This window comes from Vigna umbellata, chromosome 6 (assembly GCF_029865625.1).
Source record: "Vigna umbellata cultivar VRB3 chromosome 6, Vumbellata_1.0, whole genome shotgun sequence".
In the NCBI taxonomy this organism is placed as follows: Eukaryota; Viridiplantae; Streptophyta; class Magnoliopsida; order Fabales; family Fabaceae; genus Vigna; species Vigna umbellata.
Genome location: NC_142170.1, coordinates 11,295,174 through 11,312,907, shown reverse-complemented (window position 1 = coordinate 11,312,907; position 17,734 = coordinate 11,295,174). Strand labels below are relative to the sequence as shown.

The 17,734-nt window shown below is 30.8% G+C and overlaps 1 protein-coding gene across 1 annotated transcript; it reads left to right on the top strand.

Annotated features, from left to right (window-relative positions):
- Window positions 1-8,351: 8,351 nt before the first annotated feature.
- On the top strand, window positions 8,352-10,416 carry LOC124822892 (alpha carbonic anhydrase 7-like). The gene is made up of 7 exons (XM_047294982.2): window positions 8,352-8,430; window positions 8,573-8,790; window positions 8,915-9,021; window positions 9,199-9,301; window positions 9,395-9,562; window positions 9,699-9,752; window positions 10,333-10,416. The coding sequence occupies exons 1-7, from the start codon at window positions 8,352-8,354 to the stop codon at window positions 10,414-10,416; spliced, it is 813 nt and encodes a 270-aa protein (XP_047150938.1).
- The last annotated feature ends 7,318 nt before the right edge of the window (window positions 10,417-17,734 follow it).

Below are 17,734 nucleotides of genomic sequence, written 5' to 3'. Positions count from 1 at the left end.
ACAATTTCTTACAAAAAATGATTTTATAATGAGTTTTCATTTTATAATTTTTGTCTTTTCTAATTTTATCTAATTTTCACAAGCATAATGACATCAAAGGAATTGGTAATTAGCCTGAAAAAAATCAGAAACACTCGTTGTTAAACAATTTCTTACAAAAAATGATTTTATAATGAGTTTTCATTTTATAATTTTTGTCGTATATAATTTTATCTAATTTTCACAAGCATAATAACATCCGAAGGAATTGGTAATTGGCCTAGAGGGTTTTTTTAGAGATGATGATTCAACATATGTAGATGATGAAATTAGAGAGGTTAGTGAAGATGGTGAAATTGAAGAGATCTTGAATGAACCTTTGCCTGAAGGTGAATATGTCAATGACTCGACTCTTTACAAAGGCAAATTGTTTAACAGCAAGTGTTTCTTATTTTTTCATTTGGGGTTACAGTTTCTAATTTTTTTCAATTGGGGCTACAGTAGGATGACATAGAAAAGGTTGGAGTGAGAGAGATGAAAGAGAGAGGGTTGAGAGGAATGAGAGAGGTGAGTAAGGGTTTGGGTTTTTTTTTTTTTAGTTTTTAGAATGAAAATTATTAAAATACCCTTAACCTTAAAACTTAGAATCCAAGATATATATAAGGGTATTTTTGTCTACTAAAACCTGATACACATTGCTAAAATGTACCAACTGAAAATCAGGCGTACGCGCGTTAGCAAACTCCTGTATATATATAATAACAAATTTGTCAAAAACAAAATCAACCTAAAATCAATCTTTAATTGAAACAACTGGAAAGTTTTGAAATACAACTTGAGTTAGTAAAAACACAATTTGTTCACAATAGCTAATGATTATTTTAATTATTTCAAAACGTTATCAAGTTTAAAAATACATATAATTACAAACCTTTATCAATTTAATTTCAATTCACAACTCAGAATTTTAAAGACATACCAGTCATGGACAAATTAATAAAATAATTACAACTAAATAACTTTTCTTTAAGTAGTAGTAACTGTGTAGTTTCTAATTATTATAAAATAAGGCTATATATTCAATTGTGGTTAATTAAGTTAGTTTAAATATTTATTATTCCTTTTATCCTACCAGATGTATTTTAAGAAAGAAAAATTGAAACGGACAAATTTCTAAAGTGGACAATAGTTGGAATGTATAGCAATTGATACTAGTGATGTTACTTGATGAATTTGAGATCGAAATATTGACACCTATCATAGGCTGATAACGAGGTTCTCAGACAAGTCATTCTTCTTAGACTTCAAAGAAAACAATAATGATGTCATAGATGGACTTGAGATCAGAACATTGACACCTAATGTTGGACTCATATCAGAACTATTTATTCCTTAAGATCTCCATCAGGGATGAACTGTCATTACCCTTAAACCTCAACTAGAGGATCAATCTTATCATTAAAATAGTATTTAATTCAAGTGAAGTATATAATAGAATAGTTAATAACAACATAATAATACATCATCGTATATATTAATCATAACACCAAACTGTGATTAATTATTATTTCTGAATATTGTTCTAATAAACATAGGTTTGAGTTGTTCTAGAATAAAGAGACTTAATAAACCTTATTAGCTCATACTCTTTGGCATGTATATTGAGCAGGATAAGAATACTAAATATTTTAAAACTTTAGTTAAAAGATAAAATATGAGAAAATAACTTTTCGTAGTTTTCGAAACTAGTTGTACTATATGAAATATACATATCGAAGTTAATGATCATTTATGTGCAGTTAGCAGGTATATTTGCATATATTAATGGGTCAGATTGTCTTGCGCTCTACAAATATTCGATATTAATAATTTATTATTGGGTTTGATTCAGTAAAAATATATTGTGTTAATGGTTAATCAATGTGCTTAAGCCCCATAAATATACAATTAATGTCCATATAAAATAACCTTATCTATTCTAATAAAATAGAGACCTATCTAGGAAACATATCTGACTTGAGCGTTGAAGTATTTTCTGTAGATCAACAATCCATCGAAGTGGATTGCATTCTCAGAGAGGATTGGACGGTCGAAAAAAAGTAAACTAAAAAAGGACAATCAACCCTCAAACAAATTCAATCGAAACACTGGTAAAAAAATTGAGGAATCACAAAATAAGTTAAATTAACAAGAATTTGGGAAATAATAGTGGAGTAAAATTATACTTACTCTAAATTGAATTTGGACATGGAACATTTTAATAAGATTATTAAGGATATGAAGATTGGAATCAGAAATTTAAAATTATAAAAATTTCAGAGCAAAAATAAACTTCCTATGAAAAAAATTATTGCTAATGATACTAATAAAAAAAAGATAAAAACTGACTAGAAAAATAAAAATAAGAAAAAGAAAAAGGAATGAGAGAGAAGAGTCGTATGCACTAGTGCAAAATTGATCTTTAACGTCACATCATAGACGTCCGTCCACCAAAACCCCAACGTAAATAATTGACCGGTGGCATAAATGTAAATAATTGAGTGTGGAGACGTCCGTCCTAGACGGGGCCGGACGTCTATAATACAATAGACGTCCGACCCCTCTAACGGACGTTCAAGGGGTTGACAGGTTCAACTACTCTGTCAGCCTCTTGAACGTCCGTCCTGGAGGGGGACGGACGTTTAATATATATAGACGTCCGTCCCCCTCCAGGACGGACGTTCAAGAGGCTGACTGAGTAGTTGAACCTGTCACCCTCTTGAACGTCCGTCCTGGAGGGGGACGGACGTCTATATATATTAAACGTCCGTCCCCCTCCAGGACGGACGTTCAAGAGACTGACTGAGTAGTTGAACCAGTCAGCCCTTGAACGTCCGTCCTGGAGGGGGACGAACGTCTATATATATTAAACGTCCGTCCCCCTCCAGGACGGACGTTCAAGAGGCTGACAGGTTCAACTACTCAGTCAGCCTCTTGAACGTCCGTCCTGGAGGGGGACAGACGTTTAATATATAGACGTCCGTCCCCCTCCAGGACGGACGTTCAAGAGGCTGACAGAGTAGTTGAACCAGTCAGCCCCTTGAACGTCCGTCCTGGAGGGGGACGAACGTCTATATATATTAGACGTCCGTCCCCCTCCAAGACGGACGTTCAAGAGGCTGACAGGTTCAACTACTCAGTCAGCCTCTTTAACGTCCGTCCTGGAGGGGGACGAACGTCTATATATATTAAACGTCCGTCCCCCTCCAGGACGGACGTTCAAGAGGCTGACAGGTTCAACTACTCAGTCAGCCTCTTTAACGTCCGTCCTGGAGGGGGACGAACGTCTATATATATTAAACGTCCGTCCCCCTCCAGGACGGACGTTCAAGAGGCTGACAGGTTCAACTACTCAGTCAGCCTCTTTAACGTCCGTCCTGGAGGGGGACGAACGTCTATATATATTAAACGTCCGTCCCCCTCCAGGATGGACGTTCAAGAGGCTGACAGGTTCAACTACTCAGTCAGCCTCTTGAACGTCCGTCCTGGAGGGGGACGGACGTTTAATATATATAGACGTCCGTCCCCCTCCAGGACGGACGTTCAAGAGGCTGACAGAGTAGTTGAACCAGTCAGCCCCTTGAACGTCCGTCCTGGAGGGGGACGAACGTCTATATATATTAAACGTCTGTCCCCCTCCAGGACGGACGTTCAAGAGACTGACTGAGTAGTTGAACCTGTCAGCCCCTTGAACGTCCGTCCTGGAGGGGGACGGACGTTTAATATATATAGACGTCCGTCCCCCTCCAGGACGGACGTTCAAGGGGCTGACTGGTTCAACTACTCTGTCAGCCTCTTGAACGTCCGTCCTGGAGGGGGACGGACGTCTATATATATTAAACGTCCGTCCCCCTTCAGGACGGACGTTCAAAAGACGTTTAAAATAAGGACTTACTAACCAAAACGCGAACCCGCGAGGAGTTATGCGAACCCGTGAGAGTTCCCTCTGCGCCTTGCATTTCCAGGTTGGTTTTTATCTGTTTTGGACCATTTAATCTTACTTTTATTCCGATTAAATCGTTCAGTGATGAAATATCTTTCATTTGAACCGATTAAAAGTCGTTTTCTGTGCATTTTTGTGCAGTTTGTAGCGTGTTCTTGGGCGGCGTTTTTGGCCTACGTTTTAGGTCGTTTACTCCTCCATCTCCCTCCATTTTCATTTCGAATCTGCTTTTCAGACGTGTTGCAGTGCACAAACAAACGTCCAAACCCTGTAATCCTAAATAACCCGTAAATAACCCTAAATAACCCGTCTAATAAAGCCCTTTCTGCAGTAGTGTATAGACGTCCAAGAGGTTCACAGCGGACGTCTATATAGACGTCCGCCTGACACAGCGAACGTCTATATAGACGTCCGGCCTGACACAACGGTAGTCTATATAGACGTCCGGCCTGACACAACGGACGTCTATATAGACGTCACCCACATAGACGTCCGTTGGAGGTCGGACGTCAAAAGACCCACAGAACGGACGTCTATAGCCCGTTCTGCACTAGTGATGCTAGTCCTTTACAATTAAAAAATTATTTTAATCACTCAACTAAAACGTTGCATATATACAAAAAGAAAAGAAAAAGTCGTAGATTGAAAATATACAAGGAAACGAATATTTAATGATAAAAAATACAAAATCAAAGTAAATTTTCATATAAATAATTTGAAATTATTAAATATTTAAATAGGTTTCAGATTATAGTTTTTCTCCAACTTTGTGCTACTTGAAAAATATTTAAAACTCATTATAATATTTCAAAAATCGTGGTACAGGCGTAATTGTGTGTATACACAAGTAATCAATAAGTATATATTTTAATGAAACCTAATGCTTACGTGCATGTATTTATTGATTTAAATTTCAATTTATAAAAAACTTGTGTTGACTATATGTCTATGCAAGAATTCCTCCTTCATTTTGTCAATTAGTATGATTAAAGTTTCAATAATTTATTAATTACGGAACTTAATTTCAAAACCCAATCGAAAGGCACTAATGAGTCCATTAAAACTTCAAGTACAACTATGTTCTTTTTTGAAAGATTTGTAATTTCCGTAAAAAAGTCAATTTTTTACTGCATAACAATTTGAACTCGTGGTTCGTATCAACCTTTTCAACACGGACAGTTGATCAGGGGAATTACGTGGAGCATTTGTATGCTTATGTGTTTCTTTTCTATACCTTTCAGATAGTTGACAAAGTTGAGGATATTACCTTAAAATCATATTTAATCATTTTGAAGAACTCAATGCTGAGTTAAAATTAAGTTATTTTTACTACTAATAAAAATCAAATTATTATTAACTACAATTAAAACAAAAGGGGAAGAATAAGAAAATAAATACATTTTTTTAAGTTATGATGTATATTTGATTTTCACATAATCTCAATTAAAACTATATTAAGTTTTCCTTTACATTGAAAATGTTGATGTGAAATACTCTGAATTAATATAAGACGATTATACTTTCATAATTTATCACTTACATTTTTATATTTTTTTAGTGTGAATATTCTTTTATACACTGAATATTAGAATGATTTTTTTCTAATTTTTTATCAGTTGGTATCAGAATTTGTGCCTTAATATTTAGTAAAGTTTATATATATATATATATATATATATATATATATTATAATTTTTATTTGGATTTTAAAATTTATGGTAAGTACCCGTTTTAAAAGTATTTCTTATGTTAAAATTATTTCTCAACTCAATGACTTACAAATTATTAAAAACGACGGGAATTACACCAAAACTTATAAGACCCAGTGAAAATAATCAAAACAATGGATAACTATAAAATATTATTTATCAACTAACTGGAGAGTAATAAAATCAAACCACTTGCGGAAAATACAAAAGAGTTGAGAATGTGAAGATTTCAAAATAAAAATAAACTAATTATTCTAAATTTAATAATAATCGGACATATGTTTTTCTAAAATATTGTATTGTCTTCTAATTAGTAGGTTCTGATTAAAACATATAACAAATGAAGAGATAAATATGAAAACGAGACAGATAAGGACATGAAAAAAAAAATACATAAAATTAAAAAATACAATTGGGACAAACCGAAGAATTTTATTAGATACTTAATATAATTCGTGTAAGTTATTATTATTAAAAAATTATTAAATAATAATTAATTTTAGAAATATTATTATTAAAATTATTTTTATTATGAATAAAAATCATAATTATTTTGTAAAAGTTAAAGTATAAATTGGTTTACAATGTTATTAACTACCAAAGTTTTACTTACTATCTATTGTTGATTTTTAATTGGTTTTTAATTTAGATACTAAATTCTTTTATAGTTAATATTGAAAACTAATTTAAAATATATTTTTTTAAACACTATTATCGACTGTGATTGATTTTTTTTTTTCAAAAGATTCCGCACCCCAAACAGATTTAAGACAAAAATTTAATTTTTAAGTAACTTTAAAATAGCATGTATTAAATGACTTGTCAATTTTTAGAATGGTGAGAATTTTAAAAGGACTTTTACAAAAGCATTTTTTGTCTGACAAGATGGAAAAAATTAAAAATTCCTTAGCTTCCGCTTGATTATGACCTTTCTTCCTCGTCTCTTTTGTTTTACTACCGAAAACTTCCTTTCCTTTTGATTTAATCGTCTGAAATAAATGTTACAGATATTAATTTAAGTGTTTAATAAATTTGATGACTGTTTTTATTAACTAATTTAAACCAAAAGGTAAAACAGTTATATAGTAAAAATTATGCAACTTTATGTGATAAATATTTTATTTTATAATTATTAGAAATCACAGGTCTAGGAGACAAAATATTAATTAGATATAAACCTCATTTTATAGATATATTTTATAAAACAAAATTATGGTTAAAGTCGTGAGTTAAAATATATTTCAACCAAATTATTATTTGTTAGATTTATTATTTAAGTATTATTTAACTGTTTAAATTATCAATTAATGTTTAGTTTTATATTAAAATGTATATATTTCAGCGTATATAAGTGGTTGCAAATAAATTGTTTTTTTCTAAGTTTAGTTTTTTTTTGCTTTTATCAAATGGTTTAAAGTTATGTTAGACAAAATGTTAGCCTAAGTTAATTGCATGTTTAATTTAAGCAAAATATTTAATAAATAGTTATTAAACAGCTCAGCTAGGTTAAAAAAAATTATTCGCTTGAATTAAATAAAATAATCATTTAAGCTAGAACTTAAGCATTCCCCAAGATGGGTAATCTCAGCTAATGAAATCAGACAAAACATTTCTTTTAGAGTGCAAAAACTCCTTAAGCAAATGCAAATGTAAAGGAGGAAACTTTTTACAATGTTAAATGCTCTGCTTTAGGGTATTTTCTTAGTAATAATGTTCTAGTTCATTTGTAATTTTAGATGTTCAATTGATATACGATAGACTTCGAAAAACTCTTTGAAATTTAAAAGGATTAGTTGAGTTTAATATTAAGAATTAATTAATTATAAGTAATCACATTTAAACATTTAATCTATAAAGTTGATTATTATATTTGATAAGAACTTTCAAGCAATTGAGATTATAATATAAAATAATTTAGGAAAGAATTAAGCTTTGAATAATCATATAAACTAATTTGAATATAAGCTAAACAAATTTTCTATATAATTTTAATATAAACTAAATTAATTCTCTATTAATTACATAAGGAAAGATATCCTGAACCCATCTCTGACTTCTTATCTATAGTTTATATCTTCATATTTTATATGTCATGTATTCAACAATTTGTACATAGCGATAACTTGTCTCCGCAACATTAGAATTGTTATCTTTGCATTCCATCAGGACTTATCTGAGTTCAGGATGTAATCAAGATATAAAAGAAATTCGATCAACAATAGAAATTGATAACCCCATCTTAGCATGAACTGAGAATCGTAATGCATGACACAGTACTTGAAAAATCAGACACGGAAGAAAGTATAATAGAGAATCAAAAAGAAAACAAACATGTAAATGATGCATTAAATAAAAAAAAAGTGATTATTCGCTTCAGAATGTTTACATATATTATTTTGTTTATGGTGGCTGCGTGAAACGGGAAAACTTAGTCTTCCGACTTGCGCCGACGAATATAAAGGTTTTCTGACTTGTCAAAGTGTCAAATTACTCATTGATACCTTTTCCATTTTCAAAACCTTGCCCTACCTCATATTCTCTGTTTCATATATTTGGCTAACCTACCCCTCAGCGCTTATAAAAATACTGCTGTGAGAACTAGCTACTTACTCCACCCACCAATATCAAGTAAATCGTAACCCTCTACTTCTCATAAGGTAACACCAAATACGACAACCAAAATGGAGAAGCTTGCTACCACGGTTTCGATTTGCTGCTTACTTTTGTTCCTGTCTTTACCAGTGATGTCTCGAGAAGTTGGTTAGCAACGATTAGCTTGTCGGCTTTCGTTTTAGTTTGCATGCATGCTTATCAGAAAGTTTAAATCATTATATACGTGTTAATATGTTATTTATGCAGTTTGCATGGCTCGAATATTAACTCTGTTTTATTGGAAGTGCAGAAGATGAGAGAGAGTTTAGTTACGAGGAAGAGAGCGAGAACGGACCGTCTCATTGGGGAGACATACACCCTGAATGGAGTGCGTGCAACAATGGATCCATGCAGTCACCGATTGATCTACTGAATGAAAGGGTTGAAATAGTATCCCAGTTAGGGAGGCTTCAGATGAACTACCAACCCTCCAATGCCACTATTAGGAATAGGGGCCACGATATCATGGTGAGTAAATATAGAAATAAATTACGAAATATATATTGAAATCACTATAGTATATATACTTTATAATGTCTTTCTAGTTATCTACCTAACAAAAAATAAACTTTGATCTGGTTTGTAAATGCAGCTAGAATGGGTTTCTGGCGCAGGTTATCTTCAAATTAATGAAACTAAGTACGTACTCAATCAATGTCATTGGCATTCTCCCTCTGAACACACCATAGATGGCAAAAGGTAATACATACTTCTTCGAATTTACGTAAAAAATACATGATTTCTTTTTTCTATATACAAAGAAACTGTAATAATAGGTTGCTTTGTGCTTTTGTTGTTTTATTTTCGTGGAATATTTACCTTTATTTATACCTGTACGTGAAAAAATAAATAGTCAAAAATGGAATTGCACTGCAGGTTTGATCTAGAGTTACACTTGGTGCACGAAACTCCATCTGGACAAACAACTGTGATAGGAATACTGTACAAGATTGGAAGATCAGACTCTTTTCTGTCATCGGTAAATTCGATTTCTGTGTTTGTGTTATCATTTTGCGTGAATAACTAAGTCTGTAAAGACTATTATATTGAAGTTAGACATTGCTTTTTCTAGTTAACGAGTCATATAAAGAACATTTCTGAGACCACGGAAGAAGAAAGAGTGGTGGGTGTAGTTGACCCTAGGCAAATCAAAATATTTTACAAGCAGTATTACAGGTATATGGGTTCGCTCACAATTCCTCCTTGCACTGAGAATGTTTCTTGGACCATTGTTAAAGAGGTACGTGTTCTAACTATCTATTCATCGATTTCATTCTTCAATTATTGCTTAACGATAGTGGCAATTCTTGAACTTCTCTTTTCAAATATTGTGATAACATTACCTTACTGTGTTTGATCCTTATTCAATTTATCAGATACGATCCGTTTCAAAGGAACAGGTTAGATTGCTTCGAGCCGCTGTTGATGATGTAAGTTAATTCATGATGAAGTTCAATTATGTCACGAAACAATAGGACACAAAAGTAAAACCTTGCATCATAATAAACATGAGACCCTCTCTGTAAGCTTCTAGGTCATGATTAAGCTATAAAATAATTATTAAAAGAGACTCCACTAAGAGAATATTTGCTTAATTAATCAATTAGGTCCATATAAGCAGTAGTTGAATATTAGGTAGACTCTGTATCGAAATCAATAATCATGATATCTAAGTTTGATTATCGACTCTCCTTACGTAACTATTTTAAGTTTTCAATTCTTTACCTACTTTTTTGCTTTAATGAATGGAAAACTTAAGCTCATGAACATTGCATATAAAATATATAATGTTAAAACCATGTTTCTTTTTTATCTTATATTTAATATTTAGGAAAAATATAGGTGAAAAATTCGTAAACTAGAAAACGTATCACCTTTATTTGTTTGGCTTTTCTCATTCATAAAAAAATTACTTTATTATTTGATTGAGTATTTGAAAGCGTCAACTTAATTGCATGCTGAGAAATTAGACTAAGTATTTCTTGCATTTTAACCTTGACACCTTCGCAGGAATCAGAAAGTAACGCAAGGCCACTGCAATTAATAAATAACCGCTTGCTGCAACTTTATCGGCAAAAATATATTAAACATTGAAATTCAGGACATTTTCCAGTGCAAACCTGACCAAAGTTGACTTCTGAATGGTCGGAGCGTCAATGCAGTCATACGTGGCCCAAGCCTTTATTTTTATTTTTCTTTATAATTTTTTATATCCACAATAAAAATTAAATAAATAAAGAAGCACTTAGATGCTTCAATTCTTTTAATGTGTGCCACGTACGTAATTTATATATTGTTTGATAGATTTATTTTATATCGAATGAAATAAATAATTTAATAATTTTTTGTGGATGCTATATGTATATATATATATTATTTTTTATTTATTTATTATATGTTTGAGAATTACTGTGTTTTTTGAATTAAAGTTCGATTGATAAATGTTTGATATATGGTACTGTGATTCATACGCTACTTCCCTGTCTGTACAACGTTTGTGTATGAGTACCTGTAATTAATTTTATTAATATTGTAATATCTTTATATTACATTTTTATTACTAATTGCATTATTTCTTTTAAATATTTTTACAAAATAAATTTTCATCTTCATAAAAAATAAACAAACACATATATGTATATATACATAAAATAAAAATATATCAAATAATTGTAAAATATAAACCTCTATCACTATTCTCATTTGACAAAAACACAATTACACAAAACAAGATAAGTTAAAGTCTTAAAAACTTTTATATATTTGTATAAATTAAATCACACACATAGATTCCGTTTACATCAAATTCATATATTCAATACAGTTTCAATTCATTCATTTAAAACAAACTCATAACCAAGTGTTTGACTACTAACTCACCACTAGCTACATCTCATGTGAGAATAGTAATGACATTAATCACCACAAACACTTCTACTTTAAAAAAAATACATGTCCGTTGAATTAAACTAAGATGTTTGAACATATTATAGTACTTTCACTAAATTGATAAACTATAAGAAAAGCAATTTAAAACAATTAATTTTAGAGACAAAATATAATTAGTTACTATTGACTAACTTAGATATTATTTTATAAACTAAAAATTATTGATATCTAAAATAATTTTTATTATTAAATAAAATACTATAATTAGATTGTGAATTAGAATCTAAGTTAGTCTCTAATATTAATTACTAAAATTTTAACTACTAATTATTATCAATTCTAAATTAGTTTATAATATTATGCAATTTATGACACAATTCTTTTTTGTATCACAAACTATCATTGGAATTCATTCAATTCTAACCATCTGATATTATTTTCTATATGATTCTAATATCAATTGAGTATATCTCTTTCATGAATCTCATATCATACACAACAAATTTATTTCAGAAGTTATTTTATTCAATTAATACGCTGTTTTTATGCGTACATATAAAGTTTAATTGATGAATGTATTGGGTCGGGTCTTGAATTAAATAATTTTACTCGTTCATAAAAATTCACTTACTGTTTTATTTGTTCACTGTTATCATTTTGACTATATCATAAAAGAACATACATTTCACAAAATTGACGAGGTCAAGTCTAAAGTAGCACTCAAAAGATATCTTAGAATATATTTATGATTTACTTGAATTGAATATTTAAATATTTAAATATTTACTTAATGTGTTAACTATTTTTTTCTCTTTGCTTTACCTCTTTTTTACATTCACTCTTTCAAGCGGGACATACTATTTTAGTGCAAAGTTGCGTTGTGATGCAAGACAAGCTGTGCCTAGGGCTTTTCCTTTGGAGATAAGGTCGAGATAGCAATATATATCAAAAGTTAAATTAAATTATAAATGTTGTGGTCTGATTAGTCATGACTCTATTATAGCTTTAAAGAGAAGAAAAATAAAGTCATTTTAACGATAACATTAAGAGAATTGCTTTAAAAAAACGACTTAATTATCAAATTGTTATATTAGAATAAATTTAATGATAAAAATGAAAAGATAACGCTAGACTGACTGAGTTACTTTATTTTAATGTTATATAAAAGAAATTAGTGTTTTATGTAGTATTTTGTTAGGGTTATCAAAACGGGTCATCTGACCCGATCCGACTCGGTATATATGGATCGGTCACTTAGTGAGTCAATTCAAGTCACTTAGTGAGTCAATTCAATTCAGGTCACTTATTTGCGTGTCAAAAAATTTTTGAACCCAGTTCAGCTCACCATGGGTTGGTGGGTTAAACGGGTTAACTAACTAGTTCAATTAATAAGTTTTTTTTAATTAAAAAAATTATAATATTTTTTAATTCAAATCTAAATAAAAGAGAAATGTCTTAAATAAGATTTATGGTAAATCAAACATAAGATTTCATTTACACAAAAATATCACAAAATCTCAACAAAAGTTTTAGTAGCTTATTCTGATTTGTTCCTCTCCATCAAAATTTAGTTAGTAATTAGAGATTTAAGAATTTTTCATGTTACCTAATTATTCTATACAAAAGTAATTTTACACGAGTCTCTACTTCAATATTTTGTAAAATGACTAACCCAAGAAAAATACTTATTACAAAAATTACATGGGTTGGTGAGCCAACTCAGTTCACCACGGATTCAGCACGGGTGAATCAAGTTCAAAATTGATCTTATCAAAATTTTAAATTTTGTTCAACCCAATTCGGTCTGAACTCATGATATCAATTTAAATCATATTGCTAAGCAACCAACTCATAGATGTTAATCGCACTACATTGTGCTTAGTTGACTTGGATTATGATTTATCTGATTCCATAATCTAATTTGCAAGAATTCTATTTTAATATAAATCTAACATTCACATGCCTTAATTGTCCTAAAAAACAATTATTAGATTATTCTTTGGCCATCTCTCTCAATTAGTGGGTCTAAACCACGTAATTAATTAATAGGCTTAATATCTATTTTGGTCCCTCGATTCATAATGTTTGTTCAAAGTGGTCCTACATTTTTTAAAATTTTAAAATTGTTCCATATTGTGTAAAAAAGTTTCAAGTTGGTGCTTTTAGTTGACAACGTTAAAAACTCTAACGGTGTAGCTGCCCCCTAGCCAAGCTAAATGAGTTGTCCACTTCTTCATTGTGTGGCACGCTAAGGTCAAATGAGGTGTCAATTTTAAAAATAAAACTTAATGACATGAGGTCAAATGAGGTGGCACTTCTTCGTTATGTTTCAGGTCTTACAAATTTTAGGGATTTCATATTAGGATTTTGAATCAGGGTTGATTTTACGTTTGGGGTTTTTTTTTTCTTTGTTTGGTAATTGGGTTTCCTATTCTTGGGTTGATCTCGCATTTTGGGTTTTGGTATTCATGATCTTGGAATTTGGGATTTTCTGTTCTTGCTTTCTCAATTTTCGAATTTGGGATTTGTGGTTTGGAGTTGTTGAATTAGTTTTTTCAGGTTTCTACTTTTGCGTTCTTGATTTTTCTGTGTTGGTTTGGTATTGCAATTTAAGGCTAGGGTTTGAATTAAGATTCTATATTTTCGCTTGGACGATGATAACTGCGAATTTGGGTTTTGTTTTTTTTCTTTTTCGTTTCTGTTCTTGGACTGAAGACATTGATGGTGGTTGCCCAAGTTGCGGTGGGGGAGGCACTGGTTAGGGCTGCCATGGGGTGTTGCGGTGACATTAAAAACCCTTTCTTTGGTTGATTTTCCCTAACTTAAAGTCTTGCATCTTTCCTGTATTGAGACTTTAGATGGAGATCTTCAATAAATTCTTTCTGCATTGGGGAAGGGGGAAATAATTGAAGAGGCAGAAAGAGAAAATAGGAAGAAGACCAATTTGAAGACTAATTTCAGCAGATTCTTCAACCCCAAATTTCCACATCATTAATTTTTATTTGTAAAATTTACACCTCAATTAACCTCAGCGTGCCACGCAATCAAAAAATGCACAGCTCATTCAGTTTTAGTTAGGGGGCAGCTACACCGTTATAGTTTTTAATGCCGTCAGCAAAAAGGACCAACTTAAATTGTTTTTACACAATGTGGGACAATTTAAAACTTTTTAAGAAAGGTATAACCACTTTGAACAAACATTACGATCCATGAACCAAAATAGAAATTAAGCCTAATTAATATTAACAGCATAACTCGTAGTCCAAGTTGTTCCTGTATATAAGAAGATACGGTCATTATGAGTACGTGGTAATCCATTTTGTTGTGGCCAATGCTTTTCCATTTTCATGGACTACATGAATCGTATTTTTCATGCATTTTTAGATAAAATTGTGGTTGTTTTCATTAATGACATTTTAATTAATTCCAAACTTCATAAACAACATGAGAGACATTTGAGGATTGTATTAAAACAGTAGATCAAGTTAGGCTTAAGCAAGTGAGATTGGGTCCATCATGTTGAAGTGAAATTTTTTATTGTAATTCAAGCTAAAACTAAGTTTGATCGAGCCGAAGTCGACTTGGATTAAGCCAAGACAAATCCATGCTAGATTTAAGCTTGGTTGAGCCTTGTTGAACTCAAATCAAATTACGTTGGTCAATCCCACTTTAGGTTAGGTTTTATGAGTTTGAGTTTATGTTAAGTTAAATTTAACTAAATCGAGTTCAAGTCATACTAATTCAAATTTAAATTTAAATTTAAAAATATATAAATTAAATTTAGTATGATTAAAATTTCCTAAAAAATATTTCAATTTGATTTAGTTAAAATATAACTACTTAGATTCGATGTGAATTTAGATTGAATTTATTATTATTATTATCATAATGAATATTTTCGTTCTAAAATTCCACCATTTCCATTGATATTCTCATATTTCCAGTTATGAAATAGGTTTTATGCACTACGATTTCTATGAATTGAATGAATGATGAAAGCGTGAACTTTTCTTAGTAATTAACATATTCCAAAATACTAAAAACACTAAGAATAGTAGAAGAACCGGCAAACACGGATGTGTATGATGAATATAGTGTAGGCTAAATGATTTGAGTTGAATTGAATTCGATGTTTACAATCAGGCAATAACTCAAAATGGTATTTTGGTATAGTCTTTTCCCAACATAAAGCAAGTTGCAACCGATGATATTAATTTTAAAAGAAGAATGACTTAACGTAGCCAAATTATTTTGATACCAATCAACACAACCAGTAGCCTTGAATGAGGTGGAATTATCCTATTTTGTCCACATATAAATCAGGACAAAACGTTTCAACAACTAATAAGATTAAATAACATTTTTAATGGGAATCGCACTTAAACTTGCCTTATTTGGTGACAACACATGCACATTGCCACCATTTTAGTATTTCAAGTTGACTTAAGAAACCTCCATTTCATTAGCCATGTAATAGCCTAATCTTGCTCCCTATAAAACCACCTTTCACCCTTTTCTTTATTCTCCATACTAAATCTGAATCTATTGCATCCAACTTTTACCTGGTGAGTTTATGCATTGCTCCCTCTTATCCCTCCTTCCTTATTTTCCATCATAAATGGATCCTCAACTTATATCCATGCATTCTTATTATTGAAATCAGATTGATAATATTTTCATAAAGAAATTTTGATAAATTTACATCAATATGAATACATCTACTTTCACATTATTCACTAACTTTTAAATTTTTAATTATTATACAATTATTGTAGTGTAAAGTTAATTACATCATCGTAGTAAATAATTATACACCTTAAGAATATTGATTTTCATAATAATTAACTAAAATTTCATATTAATTAGGATTATTTTTAATTAGTTGACATTGTAATTTTTTTTTCATAATTTCATTCCAAAAGTAGATTAAACATTCTCTTATCAATTTATATTTACATAATTTTAAATTAATCTATAATTATTTTACACTTTTCATTTAGATATTAAAATCGGTATATATATTTAAAATATATAAAATATAACAATTATATATTTTTTATATTTTATTAGATTTAAAGTAATTTACAACGTATAACTATAGTTCAACTGTTGAACATTGTGTCTAACTCGTATGGGTGAGTTAATGTCTTCTTTACTTAACATAGATAGATAGATTCTAATGGGATATAAGAATGATAATAACAAAACTTGCACTTTGCATGGAATTTAAATTCAAACTTTATTCACTTTTATCCGTTAAACAGTTCTTTTGATATGCTGATGTATTCCATTGCTTAACATGATAATATCCTTGATGTTAGAAAAAGAGCAGAATGACATCAGTGGTGTCAGTCAGAATGAGGGTTCTGGCAATTGCATTAATTTTGATGGTAGCATGCTTCTGCTGCTGTATGGCTGGGAATAGGTGGAACATAGAGGCCCAAATGCATGGAAAAACCAAGCAACTTAGTTACGACAATAATCACCATGGCAAAACCCCTGCCAGAGCCCACTTTGACGTCACTCGTGGTAATGATTTTGTTAAACCTGCCTCTGTCCAATATCATGTCAATGACGATAATTCTAATTATAATTATGGCAAACCTGGGGGACTAAGAAAAACCCATGGTTAATCATCTCAAGGGCATGCTTCTTCCCTCACAAGAACCATCACCCATGCAACTTTGTGACGAGGAATTCAAATATATGGCTGCTATACATAGATGAAGATGATATATATGTGTAACTTTGTGCGAAATGTTTCATAAATAAATCAGTTACTGGTAGACATGTATGTGTGTGAAAGTAGATTACGAGAAATTCCTGGCTGTTCCTTTCACAGATACAAGAATTTCTCAGTACTCGTAGAACTGAGCCTATATCTCAGTACCTGTATGTTGTGTCCCCTTCGATCAGTGTGTACCTATAAAGGAGTGCAGTAGTAATTATGATCATCGTTTTCTGTTCATAAATAAAGATATTAGACGCTTTGTTTGCTTCCCTGTGCTCCTACCATTTCTTACAAAATAAATGCATGTCTTTTCATCAATAATGTGCTTCTAATAACTAAGTTTGTAGAATTTAAATTATTTATTTATCATTTTATAGTTAGCTGAAAAAATCCAACTCTCCTAAATAAGCTGTACAAATTAGAAACAATTTTTATTTTTGTAACATGAAGGCAAGACTCAAATCAAATTTTTAAGATTACACCAACGCCTGTTTCTAAATCCACTAACTAGTACATTTTCCAGATCAGTCATAATGATTATTGAATATAAAAATTCATATCAGAAAAATAGAGTTAAATATGTCAGAAAAAGGGTTAGAACTGGACCCAGATTTTAAGAAAATCTCATTCATAATTATTTAGTTGAAAATGTTCATCTAATGATCGATAAATAGTATGTTACAAAGATAGAAAATGTCTATATAACTAACTATTTTAACCAGTTCACAAATATTTACTTGTTCAGCTCCGGCAAAACAGATGGTTTAAAGTTTACTCAAGTTTTAGAATCGC